At 39.5% G+C, this 16,505-nt stretch overlaps 1 protein-coding gene across 1 annotated transcript in view; it reads right to left on the bottom strand.

The window, feature by feature from the left end:
* Positions 1–416: 416 nt before the first annotated feature.
* Positions 417–16,505, bottom strand: part of LOC122808522 (protein Aster-B-like) — a 1,382,984-nt gene continuing 1,366,895 nt past the window's right edge. The window contains exon 19 of the mRNA XM_044079476.1: positions 417–4,809. Within this exon, the coding sequence (XP_043935411.1) occupies positions 4,720–4,809 (90 nt within the window). The 3' untranslated portion in view covers positions 417–4,719. The remainder of the gene's footprint in view (positions 4,810–16,505) is intronic.

The following is a 16,505-nucleotide window of genomic DNA, read 5'->3' as shown; positions in this document are numbered from 1 at the left end:
TTTTGTAGAACTACCCAAGATTAATTATTCCTATTCTCTGTTCAGTACAAGGAAATAAAAACTGAGTGGAGAAAAGTTTTGGGAGGGACTTGTACACAGGCCTTGGATTAAGTATAGCATTACTGACAAAATATGAAGACTTTTTCTTCTTCTTTCGGCTCTTCCCGGTTAGGGGTCACCACAGTGGATCATCTGTCCGCTCATGATTGGCAGTGGAGTTTTTTACGGTGTCGAGTTGCCAGCCTGGCACCCAACCTTCCACGGAAGGCACACACATGCACACACACACACACACCTAGGGCCAATTAGGTGTCCAGTCCACCTACTGCATGTCTTTGGGATGTGGGAGGAAACCGGAGCACCCGGAGAAAACCCATGCGACCACAGGGAGGACATGCAGACTCCGCACAGAAGGTACCCCAGCCGAGAATCGAACCTGAGAACCTCTTGCTGTGAGGCGGCAATGCTAACCGCTGCACAGAGATAATTTCATATTTAAGTGAATGGCTGTTTTGTTTTTATATTACTTGCTGCATTTTCCTTCCCTTTATATTAATTAATTGTTTGCTAGCAACATCTAAAACAATTTCCTGGCCTTAACTGATGTTTTACTGCATAAATATAAAGCAAGAGTTGTTTTGAAATGTAACCATTCTATTAAGCAGAAAATGATAGCTGAATGGTTCCTGTAACAAATTAGTCCACTGTGTGTCTTTCTGTAACTAATCCTGTTGTTTAAATTACATTACACTGTAAAGTTTTCATGATGGCTGGATGTACTGTTAAACTGGTTCAGAATAGTTAGTTTCAGATATAATCCCTCATATCTTTTACCGGTTTTCTGTCTAGTATGGCAGGACAGCCTCATCAAAATTGTCTTCTCTCTGAACTTTTCTACATGACAAGAAGTCATGATATTTAAATCTGAGGCAGAATATCAACATGTGAGCTGTTACTCTACTTTCCCTTTGTATTCCCCAGGTTGTCTTATGTCATTAAGCAGTTTCTAGTCTGTCATGCTACCTTTTTCTCAAGTACTACAGCTTTTCATTTCCCTAAACATAGAGTTACTGCTTTTATAGGATTTCTGTCCTGCAGTTTATAATCTGTATAAATGTGTTACAGCTCTTGCCTTAACTCATGCTATCATGTGTACCTTCCAAATATGATCTGAGGTCTAGTGATAAATATTCTGACATCTTTTTCCATGCTGTATTTGGGAACATGATTCACTGATCTAAGTGAAATCTTACTAATGAATTCCCAAACTGGATACTGTACAGATGTCTAAAATAGGACAGTGAACAAATCAAATTAGAAAGGATGAAAGGGTATTTGGCCTCGCAGGAAATGTAATGTGGAGTATGGCAATTTAGATTTAATGACAATTAATTCATCTGACTAACTACATAGAAGTGAACTACAGAAGAGCAAATGAGAATAAATAAATCAGAATGCTAATATATCAAGTGTTGTAGAGGCTAGATGTGATCTTTTTTGATGTTGCATAATGGTGGATAGAGCTTATAAGAAGCTGGACAGGATACTGGGATGTGCTACAGCATCCAGTACGGATGGGTACTGGAATGGTGGGACTCACACTATGTATAGCACCCACTGAAAATAGTGTTGTTTTTCCAGTACGGATTGCTAGTAAGCTCTTGTGTGTTGTGCTTTCTGAAATTCTACTGCCATTGCCTCAGTAAGGACACAGCAAAGAAGCTGAATAGAAAAGCAGCATCAAATGGTTTGCTAAAACACTGTATAGGTAGTACAAAAGCCAGTATGATATACTGTACAGAAGAAGTTTCCTGGGGTCTAAGTTATATAAATGCACAGTCTCATATTAAGTTATATGGCTCAGTGATGTCACTTTTAACAGGACTTCAGCGATGGTCACAGAATCCAGACTTTAGTTAACAGAGCATTACAAACTAAGGGAAAAAAATCATTTTTTTCCAAACAGGCATCCATATTTGTGGAACATTATGAATTTATACCCGGGTAAAATAATCAGTTGACCTATGTCTCTCATTTCATTTAAAATTCCAAGATCATAACTGAGGTCCTCAGAACAGTTAGTCCCATGTTTGCACTTTTAATCTACCTGCTGAATCTTACTCTTCTCATAGTATTCTCCTTACTGTCGAGTATAGTGACGTCTCAGTTAACATATATATGACTTTATACCTAACTGTAGGGTGCAGCTCCCTCAGATTATTCCCTTATTCTCAGGTACACCTATGCCTGAGTTAACATATATGGGACTATATACCAAGTCTTAAGCTGCAGCTCCCTCAGAATATTCCCCTTATTCTTAGGTAAAGCAGTGTCCGAATTAATGCAAGTAACAGTGTTGTGATGACCGCAGCTCACTGGGATGTTCATGGGGTGAAGACCTTAGAAGAAAAATTGTAATGGCATTTCATTTACTTTCAAGGTTCCCCTGGATTTCTTTGGCAAGCACACCCTATTTTGATAGGGTCTCACTCTATTGCTAGGGAGGTGATGCCTTCTGTTACAAAGCACGTGTTTTAAGCATATTTTGAATAAGCAATAATATGTGACAAGGTGCACAAATACACTTTACACAAAAGCAAAATGCTGGTCCAAATACCAACTGGCTTTCTTCTCCTGAGAAGATAAATAAAAAGGCTTTAATGGACACCTGCCATTGTGTGGCACTTAAGAAACTGCAGGTAGTCCTAAACGCAGAAATTTAGACCTACATACCAAAGCCAACACCAGTATATGACAGAATGAAACAATATAAATGGTAAGAGATCAGGTTAACTGATATAAGCACCCCTATCTAAAAACTGCTGAGATATGCATGTGTGTGTATTGATACCCCTTTACATTTTATACACATGCAGACCGCCTCCTCTTTCAGTGCTCCTTGGGATGAACGTATATTACAGTACTAGTCTGTTCCACTGCCAGCTTCTTCACATGCTACTGGAACAAATTATCATAAGCTTACATTTCACATTTTACATTGTCCCTGACCCATATGTAACAGCTCTGTTCATTCCTCTATACATACATTTTGTAATAAATATTTGCATCACAATTGAAGTTTTTTTTTACACTTTCAGGCTTTCTCAATATTATCTTTACATATATGTATATATCTACATATATTCACAGTATAATGCTAGCAATTCACACTGGTATAGTACTACAATGTGCAGTGTCCCCTTCTTAGATTATTGACTGCAGTGTAACAATACACACTGGAAGCAGCCTTATTATTGTCTCCTAGTGGTGTCAACATGCTTACATTTCAAGGGATTTACAGCAGAGTCTTAAGAAGTAATTTTAGTTAATTTGATGCAATTACAGGAATGCAAATATATAAATGACTGTTAATGATATTCAAAAAAGAAAACAGGCTTCTGCGGTAGATGCAACACCAGAATTATCCTACCAAGACTATTCCTGGGTCCTAGCTTTTGTCTTGTGTTGCTCAGACAGAGGAAATGCACTCTGGGGTCGGTTACAAATACAGGCTTTGTGTTTGTAAAAGGCAACAAGTTCACTATATTGATATGGGAATAACATCTGACTGTTAAACAGTATGAAAATGTATACCTCACAACCTTCTGCTAATAACAGTTGCTACCCATGTGCATGATTTTCTTTCAAGCTGCTGTCCTATTCCACAAGAAAGAGCCAAAGCTTTAGGACAGAATACTTGTTATAGGGCAGTGAGTAATACACTAGCTTTAAAATGCTGCTGATTGCACTTAATGGTTAGATCACAAACAGGCCAAGTCTTGGGTTCTTATTACCACTGGCCAGCTGCAACTCCTCACAACGAAGGAATGAATGCTGCTCCTTCAGGAAGTGAACCCAGGGAAAAATGAGTATCACCTTCTGATGCACACTTAACGCTGAGCTTACAGTCTCACATCTCTAGTCATGGAACTTTTGACTCCATTATGTCAACCATCACCACATCTCATATCCTCAACTGTGTCTTGAAATGTTCCAGTCTCTTAAATTTGGAATAAACATCAGTCAAATCCACGCTGGAACTGCTCTTCCATGGAACCATCTATACATATCTCTCTAGGCCTTTTTCCAGCACTTTTATATCATTATTCATTGTTAAATTCCTCAGCAGCAGCTATGAAGCCCATCATACACTTAGCAGATTGGAGCACCTAAAGACAGATATCATGTAAACAGAAAAAAAAAAACAAACTCATTTTAAAATAAGTAAACCTAAAAACAGGACACTGCACTTGTACAGTTAATTTTGATTTCTCAAACTAATAACTTACAGCATATTACTTGAAGTTGAAGGAGTGCACCTGAGTTTTCCTGGCCAGATGGGTACTCCTCAAGTATAAGGAATGCAATGACGGTATGCTAAATACTGAACAAAATTGCATGTCCTGCACAACACATTTATAGTGTACCAGATGGGCCAAAATCAAAAAATGGCTGTGTTTTATCAGGTGGAAAAAATTACAGAACTGCTCTGCTTATTTCATTTGTCGTTGAAACAGCTAATGTCATCTAAAACATGAGTGCAGACACAAGTTAACACTGCCATCTTCCTATGGTGGTTTGGTGTGATGAGAACATGTCTGGAATTGTCAGTTTGACAGTCTGTGTCACCAGTGTAGTCATGGATGTACAAGGATGGTCCTCCCAGCACATTGTTCTAATGTATTGCACACTATTCCCATATGGCCTATTTCATGCCAGTCAGTGATATCCACTCCTCTTCTGTTCTTGTTCTGATCCATAGTCCTGGAATCCAATGCCCTTCTGGAGATTAACTAAAGAGTCTTTCATCTGTAAACGAAAGAAAGATGTCATTTAATAAAAGTATTTCCCTCACAGGAAGAACAATATGCAATAAAGACATCTGTGTAAATTCCTATCACTGACTGAATGTTCTTCACATTATTTTGACATCATAATAGTGGAAAATTCCTGCTAGCATCTTGTATAAGAAGCCTTCATACACTGCACCACAAAAATCATTTCAGTACAATAATATCTTACAGCACTTTGTATTTACCAAGGCACTTACAGCAACATACATTTTTGATTACACTGATATGGATAGTGTGACCCACTTTGCCAAATTCCTTGCCCACTATATCAGCTGTAAATGTTACTTAACTGTTAACGTTTGGCACCTGTCCATCTTATTTGGGGACTACTCAATGATTCATAAACTGCACATGTGGTAAGTCCTGTTGTTCATTGTCATATATTTGGACAGAGGAAAATTGCCCCCTTTCTCCAGAAGTGTGAAATCTCAAAGTTGTTGCATATATAAGTAATAGGGAATATGATGGAAACCCTCTTGCCCTCAAAAAAAAAAAAAAAACTTTTAAGGAGGTTTTTCTTAGCTGAAATTCTCCTTGCTAAGGTAAATATGGGGAGTCCCTTCAGATAGTTAAACACTATTATCCCTTTTTCCATCTTCTCAAAACTTGATTTTAATCTTTCTTTACTTTTCTGCAGATTCTGTACTTTTCTCAACCTCACCATATGTGTCTCCCTGACTAGGTTCTTCTACAGTCAGGTCACTATCTTACCACAGTTATCAACATCAGACATATTCTTAGTATCCCAGAATTTCCTCTTACGTTTGTTTTCTAGTTGAAGCATTATTACTGAAGCATAAAATGCACAGTTAATCTGAAAAGAAATAACTTCACTTGATGTTGTAAAGCTTCACCTTAAATAGTGCTTCTAAGAATTAATTTTAAAATGACAACCATATAAATGCACTAAGCAGACTAAATGTAATCCTAAAAAAACACACTGCCTGCTTAAAGCAGCGTATCTTATAATGTATATAGCACAGCTGTCATAAAAAATGACTTTAGAACTTAGCATCTATAAGGACACTTGTTTTTTTTATTAATTGTAAGATTGCCTTTGTAGTAAATTTATCTTAAAAGCCAAAAACTATATGTATTCTTAAAATAACCAGACCATTTAGATTTCAGTTTACAAAGCATTGTACTTTGCTATACATCCACACATAAACCATTAATTAACATAAAAAGGTGTTTACCTTTAAGTGAACTTTCCACATTTTGCAAAAGCATTAGAATGTTAACATTTATAGCGAGTATGTGTTCCAAAATATGATTGCCTTTTTATTTTTCATTTTCTTGCACAATCCCTAACCATAATAGTATGTCTGCCATCCTCATCTTCATCCTTTTTTCTTCCTCCTGTGCTAGGTCATAGGTGTTTGTTAGTGCAAATGTGCCCTCTTCTTCTAAACCAGTGTCAGTTATATGGTCTGAGACTGGGATGAACATGTGGAAATCAGTAACGTTCCGTCCTTCTGAATGGACAGTATTATCCAGAAAACATACTGGCTATGATACAAGCCTATAAAAATAAGTCAAAGATGAAACTATCAAAACAATCCCTTCATGTGTCAGGTAAGAGATGTTAATCAAAGACCCTAACATAGATTTATATTTTCTGCTCCCTTTTATACAGATCCAAAGTATACTTAAAGCTTTCCAGAATATTACTTTGTTTTATCTGAGCTGCTGGATTATTCCATACTTTCAGAGGGCTGGAAAAGTAAGAGAAGGGGCATTAGTGAGAGTTGGATGTGTCATGCATTGGGAATGATAAAAATGTGCTTTATCTTGTCATAATTTAGAGAAAGAGAAGTATTTACATAGAGGGGGTGGGAATAGATTCCCAGAGTTTTAGAGCTAGAATGGATCATTTATGGTCGGTGAAATGGAATTTAGCTTTAGGGGCTTGTAAAATGGGACAAGGTTGTATGAAGATTTTTTGTGGGACACTTTTTGTGTGTTAAACAGGTCTCTGGCCTACTTCTGAACACTTACTCTGTGTTTCAGTGATATTTAATAATTCTATGCTTAGTGCTGTAAAATTTGTGTTAAACTGGTCTCTGGCTTACTTTTGAACAATTACACTGTGTTTCGGTGATATTTAATAATTCTGTGCTTAGTGTTGCAAAGTTTGTGTGTTAAACTGGTCTCTGGCTAACTTCTGAACACTTACTCTGGCTGGCTCCATTTGATTTCCTCCCAGCTGGCATGTTGTTGTGTTCTTATCAGCTTGGTGGCTTCTGCTTTGCCTGCCTCTTACTATAAATTTGTTATTGGGCACTCCTCCCAGTCCCATTGCATTAGCTCATTCTACTGAGTACAGTGAGATTTGGGAAGGCCCATCCCCTTAGCTTCTTAACCTTGAATTATCTTCTGTTTCCCCTTTCCACTTGACAAAAAAAAAAAAAAATTACACTATTCAGCTACTTTTACCGTATTTATACTGTCTTTTCCTACTTTAATGTTATTTTGCTCTTGTGTTCAATTGCACTTATTCCATCTCTTTTATTACTACTTGTTAGTAGCCTGATTACATTGAGAACACTGTTTTACTGAATTGCTGCTTTATTTATACAGTCTCTGGTTGTCATGACTGTGATTTCAAGCACTTTAAATTTCAAATACTAATGCACTTTTTGGCATAGGCTAGATTCAGTCTTACAGAATTTAGACCGTCTTGTATCATTTGAGCACTAAAACCAATTCTTCACTGAGATACTGAAAGATCTGAGGCATCCATTGCTTCAAACTAACTATAAGTGCCTGTTCTTGCTCTTATATTGCACTCTTAATTTATATTTGCATTCTACTGTCTGAATTGTAGGAACTATTTTTGGTCACATTTTACTGCATACTATATACTAGTTTGGCTGTAGCATAGCCCAGTTCCAGACTTGCTGTTTCTAAATTCAAACCATCTTTGTTGGAGAAGGCCTTTCTGCACCCTTGTGGGAGGAGAGCACTTTCTGGGTCCCATCTATTTGAGAGTGACTGGACTAGAGCTCAGAGAGTGTGTCCTTACTGGCTAGTTTGAGTTAAAAGGGTTATTTCTTGTGTTATATAAGCCCCACATCTGCACTTGGTTGCATGTAGCACACTATTGGGGACTGCCGTGTAGTGGTAGTTACCGTTGTTGGTTATAGTAGCAAGTCTTTTGGTTGTTAAATTTTCCCTTCGTGCTTTCCTTGTGGACCTCCAGAGGTTTTTCACTGTTCAGCTGTACTGTCAGGAAGAACACTAAGCCTAGCCTCAGAGGTAGCAACACACCTCTCACCCACTAGCCATTCATAAGTGTGACCTCTCTTCCTGACCATATAAATTTACCTAACAATATTAATGTACAATTTCCCACAGTTTCTACAGCCAGCTTAGCTGATATGGGCATCCTGAGACAGTGTAGTAACTGCCTCACGTTCACTGGCAACCCTCTACTCCTAGTCCACACAAACTCAACATGTGAGAGATACAACTATATTAAGAACCTTGAATCCATGCTTTCTCACACACCAGTCAGTACATATGACAATGAGTGGATAGCCAGCATGCACACCTCACCTTCTACTCCACCAAAACCCACATCATATGACATATGTGGTGGGCCTCACCCCAGACTTCCCAAACACAAGCATGCCACACATAATACTTCCTCTGCAGAACACAACACACATAATCACTCAAATATCAGTATCTCACCTGTCAAACCCTTAAGGTAAAGCACAAAACCAAACATATTAGTCATAGGTGATTCCATCATTGAGACACAAAGATGTCCCTCTCACCAGGCTGGATAAGGAGAAGGTCACAGTCAGCTGTCGTGCTAGGATCCACCATATCACACATGCACTCAAGTGTCTCAACAACGGGTACTGTTATGACTCCATCATAGTCCATGTTGGTGTGAAAGACTTCAGACATACTTCTCTGGAATATATGAAGAGAGACATGAGTGAGTTCTCAGACTATGTGTCTCAGGCTGGTATATCCTTAGCCTTAAGCAGCATATTAACTTCACCTAGGATGATGCCTCAGTACAAACAGAAAATGATTCACTTCAATAATTAGCTTAGTTTCTGGTGTCATTTCCAAGGGGATAAAGTATCTGTTAACCTGGGATGACGTGATCAAAAGACCTCGATGCTTTGCCAAAGATTGTCTTCATCTGTCACCCTTGGGATTTTGACAACTGGCCAAGGCTCTTGCAACCCCCATAGTACCTTTTTTAGGCAATGTCTCAAGGACAAAATTCCTGATGTAAAAACTCCACCTAAAAAAACAACCTCAAAGTTTTGCTGCTTAATGCTAGGAGTCTTAACATGAAACTGCATTCACTTGAAGCAGTCCTCACCTTGGAAGACACAGACATTTGTGCAGTCACAGAGACCTGGTTTAAGACTGTGGACAGCACCCCAGCCATATCGGGCTATACCTCCTTCCACACATTCAGACCACAAACTGAAGGCCTGAAAACTAAAGGAGGCTGTGTATCAATATCCACTAAAGATAAATACACCTCCAGATTAGTTAGACAGCATGACTGCCTGGAGATATTACAGGTGCAATTAACTCTTGGTAGGACACCTATTCAAGTCACTGCAGCTACAGGACCCCCCTGCATGAATCAGGACACCCCCTCTGCCTATTTGGATCTACTGGACTCTATCAAGATACATCCGAACACTGTGGTTTTGGGCGACTTTAACTACCCCTCAACTTAGGAAATTACTCATGTGCAAACTCACTTGCCCAAAGGTTCCTCGACTTCATTAACTCCAATGCCCTGGACCAGTGAGCTGACACTCCCACAAATGGTGCCAACATCCTGGATATGGTGCTTACCGACATGGGGGACTACTGTATCACCCCCATTATGAGGCCTTCCCTGGTGAGATCTGACCACAGATCAGTCCAATTTGAAGTAACTATCACACCTGACCCCCCCCCCTCCAGCACCAATGAAACTAAAAAACTCCTCCAAAGCAGATTATAACCTCTTACAGGATGGTATAAACAGCTTCACTGCACCTTCCCCATCAGACGGAACTGGCAACTATGCCAACTTCTACACAAATACTTTATATAAACACCTGAAAAACTGCATTGACTCGGCCATACTTGATAGAAACAAAACAAGCTCCTCAAGGAAGGCAAACTTGTCTGGTGGACAACAATTGCCATTAACAGGCTTTACAATAAGAGGAAGAAACTGCTGTCTAAGAGTAACAGGGAGCGAGCCCTAAAACAGAAACATTCCCTCCTCAGCTTAAACAAGCAAATAAGACTTCTTGTGAAGTCCTCCAAAGCTAACTACGAATCCAAATTAGCTTCCTCAACTAAGGACAGCCGTAAGGCAATCTTTAGTCACATTCATAACCTAAAAGGAAAGGCCCAAATTTGCACCAAACTTGTAGTTAATGATACCACATATACCAAGCCTCTGGACACTGCTAACCTGTTAGCCGACAGGGTCTGTGAAAGCTTCACTCCCCTTTCCCTGCCACATTTACCTGAAGACATCCCTACCACCTGTCCTCTACCATCTATCTCTAAACAGCAGGTTGTGAATGCCCTCTCTAAGGTCAAAAGTAGCATCCATGGGACCCGATAACATTCCAAGCTGCATCCTACATGGACTCAGACAAGAATTAGCAACACGATTGGGTACTCTTTTCAGTCATAGTCTAAGCACTGGCTTTGTCCCCCTGCACAAAGGTGGTGCTTCCACTGACCCTGGGAACTATAGCTTTATTAGCCTGACTAGCCTTATCTGCAAGGCCATGGAGAGAATCATCATGGATCTTATCAACAAAAATATTGGAAATCTCCAAACACTTGACCCTACTCAATTTGGATTTGTCAAAGGGAGATCATGTATATTAAATCTGGTGGACTTCTTCGAGACAGTCACCAAGGCCCTTCATGATGGGAAATCTGTGCATACAGCCTACCTAGATTTAGGTAAGGCTTTTGACACTATCCCCCACTCAGGCATAATTGACAAACTCATCCAGCTATGTATCAATCTGTATATCATTAGATGGGTCACTAACTGGCTCACTTATAAAACCTATATAGTCAAAATAGGGGAATCCACCTCCAACAGCAGACCTGTAACGAGTGGTGTTCCACAAGGATCAGTCCTGGAACTTCTACTGTTTGGAATCCATTTCTCCAAAGTACAAGCTAAAACTAAAGGTCTGTGGCTAACAAAGTCTGCTGAAGACTGGAAACTGAGAGCAGTCATAGTATCTACAAATGATGTCAACATCCTACAAGAGGGTCTTACACAAACAAATGATTGCTGCCAAAGTCACAGCCTTAAACACAATGCAAAAAATGTATTATCATCCCTTTTGGTAAGTGTGATTCTCCTGCTAACTACCACATCAATAACACCACCCTATGTATGAACTCAGTGGTGAGAGACCTGGGCACACAGGTTGACAGCAACTTTAACTTTGATCACCATATCTCCACAGTGGTAAGAAAGGCATTCTATATTGCTCATCTCATAAGTTAGGGCATTGCCTCCAGGAAAAAAGTTATAACCTCCCTGTATTCTTCCATCATCAGGCCAATAACTGAGTACAATGCTCCTTTTGGTATGTACCTTTCCCAGCACCTGCAGTAACTGGAGGGACCACAAAGGTTCCTCACAAGGAAAATTCAAGGTCTTCAACATCTGTCCTATGAGGATCATCTGAAATCACCGTCACTTTATTCTGTTTCATACAGGCTACTAAGACGCAATCTCTGCCTTGCATATAAGGCAATGTTTGACCCATCTTTATTGGAAATGCTGCATATTCGTAAGTCAAATGGTACATGGGTTACTTACTCTAAAGGCCTTAACCTGGTATGGGACATTAGCAGAACATTCTGGAGGTACAGATTTGCCTCACAGAGGTTACCACACCTTCGGAACAAACACCCGCATTATGTCAAGCAGAGCACCTCATTGGTCATCTTCAAATGCAATCTGGACCACTGGATGGGTAACCATAAATTCACCCCAGGGGTTCCATCTATGTCCCACTTGGACAGGGTGACAGGTGCTGATTGTGGAAATAAGGATAAAACTTGGCTAGGCTTGTAAGGGCCCTAGGGTCATTAGCATAGTAATCTCCTATGATCCCATGAAAATGGAGAGAATTCTGTGAGATATAATAGTTTAGAGAAAAGTGAAGCAAGTAGGAGGTCTGGTCTTTGCTTAAAGGGCAACCATTTAGCTTTTGAGAGTGTAAGGCAATAGTATTCATGTGAAGGGGAGTTTGTGTTGAAGCAATAATATTTTGTTTGATATGGTATGTAGGGCAAATGCATATCAGCTTAAGGCTGCTGCTAATAATGGAAGGCTGTATTTAAGCTAAGCTAAAATGACTCCTTTGCTATGGCAGATCCTTCTGGTAAGATCACAAAATCAAAGAGTTTAAGCCCAGAAATGTAAAGTATTAATTTTTTTTTTCTTCAATATTAGAGTGGAAGTTCAGGTTTTGGTTCAGCCATATACCCAAGTATTTGATGAATATTAATACTTAGTAGGAGTGTTGTCAAGTTCCTCAGTATCAGGTAGTTTGGAGACTGTGAGTTTTTGATGAGTTGCAAAATGCATGTTTTTTTGTTTTCATTGGCTTCTAACATTAACTAGACAGTACAAAGTTGGAATAACCTTCTGATACTGATTATTAGAGTTTTACTGGCCTGCATCTCTAAGGCAAGTCCCTGTTTTGTATTGTACTTGTTTCTAATTGGGTAGCATCATAGTTTCCTCAGAGGCATTTGTTAAGAACATTTGTAACCATCATTTTCTCATATCTTGTCCTAAGCTATATTCAGATTTCAGTTTGTAATGCGACATTTTTTTCATTGTATGCTCAGACTCATTACACAACATATATATGTATGTATGTGTATATATATATATATATATATATATATATATATATATATATATATATACACACATATGTTAACTTTCTCTTTCAGTAAACTGTGTAACTTGTCTGCCTGGGCCTCCACTGAAAAAGGTTTTTGCATTCAGTGGACATTCCTGATCAACATAGGCAATAAATAAATGCTGGATTTTATCACTTCTTCAGAAATTATAAAGGGGTCTCATGTCTAGATGTTTAGTGTTTTGAGCTAACAGTTCCCAGATTTACTTTCTCCCCGGGATTCATGAAGCTCAGCACAAGGATGGCGTTAGCCTTGCGCCGACCATGCGGCATAGAGATGTCGCAGCAGCACCACATGCATATTAATGAAAGTGCGCTGCCGTAATGGCCACGTGCATAGAATAGGTGTACGAGGGCAGGGGACGTGTTCAAGTGCTGCATGGAGGCGTGAACATGTCGGCTGCATACGCACAACCAAAAATGCTGACTATTACAGCACTGCCTCTAATAGTAATCACTCCTGTCAGTGTCCGTGGATACTGAAATGTATGCAAAGCATACAAGACAGCATTGCGAACACCACAATAAGAAGTAAACACAAAGGCACATAGCTGAATATTGAGTCCCCATCCCTCAAACGAAGATATTTAAAACTCTGTGCCCGTATTCCATTGTAGTGTCACTAGTTATACCAAGTGGAAGTGAAACGCATCGTGTTAGCATGCCGCCAAATGCCAAGCCTAGCCCAATGGTTTGGGTTACCACCTGTCCTACATTGTGTGGGACAGTCCCCCTCTAGGCAGGTGTGCCCATACAAAAATCATAATAAATGTGAAATGTCCTGTGATAGTAAGACATAATTATGTCCCATATGTAATGTAATAGTCCCATATAGTACGTATGTCCGTATATAAAATACCTATATGTTACAACAAACAGAATAAGCAAGTAAACAAAACAGAATAAGAAACTACACCGCTGCAACAATAAAAGCTTATATGTAGGCATGAAACTAAAGTACTATCCTTTGTAATGACCCTGAGTATGTGTTGGCCTGTAAACTCAGATGTGTGCCATGAAAATGTCCCGTCCAGGTCATATGAAAAGGTGGCAACCCTACCAATGGTCAGAGCATTCGCCCAATATCTGCCCATTCGCGGTCCAAGTCGTCCTTGTCAGGACGGCCCATAGATGAATGGTTATTACCCAAGTCTACCTACCATGTCATGAAAGATAAGAATTTGCAAGTACCTATGTGCGTGAAGTACAGCATGTGGATGATCTGAAATGTTAGTGTAGACCTCACAACCATATTGGTCCCAGAGATATGTAGTGTATGCAATGTGTTCTGTTGATTGTGCCATGGGCCATCAACTAGAGAAGGGATGAATGTTGTTTGTGGAATATGGGAGTGGGGGGTAACGGGTAATGTAATAATTCGCCAAGGGGAGACTGGGTTGGATGCACAATAGGTGAACTGGAGGTCTACGCGGGAGCGGTGGGTGAATCAGGAAGATAACCAAAGAACAAATATACACATCCGCAATACAATCCCACAAACATGTGAACATTAAAATGTGCAATACATATGTACAGAAATGTTACCGGTACATACCCACATAATGGTCTGGCCTGAACTGAGCCATCAAACCCCAACACACCTGGATACATAATTGAATACCCATCATCCCCTTCACAGCACACCCCTTCCTGAATGTCCACCAAAGCCAGCCATACTCGGGTTGCTAGATAGGTGTGGCCATATCTGCACATAGTGACCCCTACCCATATCTAGTAGGCAGTCTCACCCTAGGCATTCTCAGGATTGCAAACTACGTATCCCTTGCATGTATAACCCTACCTTACAGCCGTAAAGCAAAGATGGTCATCGGTCCCCACAATTTTTGGATATCCCTCATGGGATATGTATCTGTTCTAAACATTAGACTTGGTGTCACGACATGATGTCCAGTCCTGTATACATCTGGACACAAGTTGTATGAGCAGTAGTTGTCCACAAGACTGCTCAGCCTCCATCTGGTCCTGCAGAACCTACGACCCGGGATTAAACACCTGACCGTGATGCACGTCTCCCCACGTGCATTATCAGGAATATATACCTTACACATTCGCATAGTGGCAGTCGGATATAGGGTGCTTAAGGCGCTGTAAAGCAGACATAAGTAGGGTTACCACCTGCCCCACCTTGTGAGGGGTAGTCCCTTTTTGGGCAGCTGTGTCCAGACCAAATATAATACAATGGCAAATGTCCTGTGATTGTAGGAAATATGTCCCATATTTCATGTAACAGTTGCATAAAACAGTTATTTATGTAAAATACTCAAAGTTACAAGAAACAGATGAAGCAAACAAACCACTACAAGAATAAACGCTCATTTAGGCAAATAAGTAAAGTTCTAAGCTTTGTACTGACCATGGGTACATGTCGGCCTGTAAAGTCTGATGTGTGCTCTGAAAATGCCCCGCTTTGGCCATATGAAAAGGTGGCAACCTGAGACGTAAGTGGGTATGCAAGCATGTATGCGTGACGGTAGGTGGCGGTGATTCAACGGTATGGGAAATGTAAATGAGCATGTAGGTGTATATACATGAGACCGATATATACACACACACACACACACACACACACACACACACACACACACACACACATACACACACACACACCTATATATATATACATATATATATATATATATATATATATATATATATATATATATATATATACATATATATATATATATATATATATATATATATATATATATAAATATAGATATGAAGAATGAACATGGTCACAATATAGGAAATCCCCGTAACAATTAGTGCTGTTATATATCAGGATGGCCATAGGTGAGCACACCTCTGCATCCCCAACCACAGGTAGGACGCTAAAATTGGAACAAACGATCTCCCCTTGCTAAGTCTGACTTTCATCTAGGTACAGGGCAGTCACAGTCCCCAGAAGGACAAGCCTAAACCCGGAAGACCATATGAACACCCTGACAATCGAACACACGCATGTGCCAGGACTATAGGCTGTAGAGGTTTGAATATCCTCAGAGTGAGTCAACATGTGGCACGAGTCCAGAGCAATAGGGAAAAGGGAATGGCGCATGTGTAGTAGTGTGTTTTTCCCAGCAGGTAAATGGATGCCTGCTGTGTAAGTGAAGTGATGAGGCATGTGTTTGGGTAACTATGCACCATGGGTATACATATAAATGAGGCAGAACACCAATAGTGTAGTGGTTAGAGCATCCGCCTAACAAAAAGGCATTCACAGTTCAAGGTCGACAATAGCACAAATCATTTTCCTTGTGGAATGAATGTTGCTCTGCTGTAAAGCCAACATTTAAACATGTAAAGGTGAATGTGTGTATCTCATGGGACTATTAACCAGATCCTTTCAATCAAAGTGGTATTGTCATAATGTATAAGGCACAAATAAGCATAAATAAGCTACAGTAAACATATGTAATGCACAGTAAGCATAGGCGAGTGCACCTGCACGGGTGTAGGCAGCTCCCAGCGTAGGAAATGTATATTTGTATGTACAGATGTAATATATATACACACATACATAGATATATATATATATATATATATATATATATATATATATATATATATATGTATATACACACATACACACACATATATGTGTGTATAGATATATATCTACATACATGAGAAATATATTTACATATATGTATATATATATATATATATATAT

Source organism: Protopterus annectens, chromosome 8.part0 (genome assembly GCF_019279795.1).
Source record: "Protopterus annectens isolate FY-2018-M chromosome 8.part0, PAN1.0, whole genome shotgun sequence".
Classification (NCBI taxonomy): domain Eukaryota; kingdom Metazoa; phylum Chordata; order Ceratodontiformes; family Protopteridae; genus Protopterus; species Protopterus annectens.
This window is presented reverse-complemented; position numbering and strand designations above follow the sequence as displayed.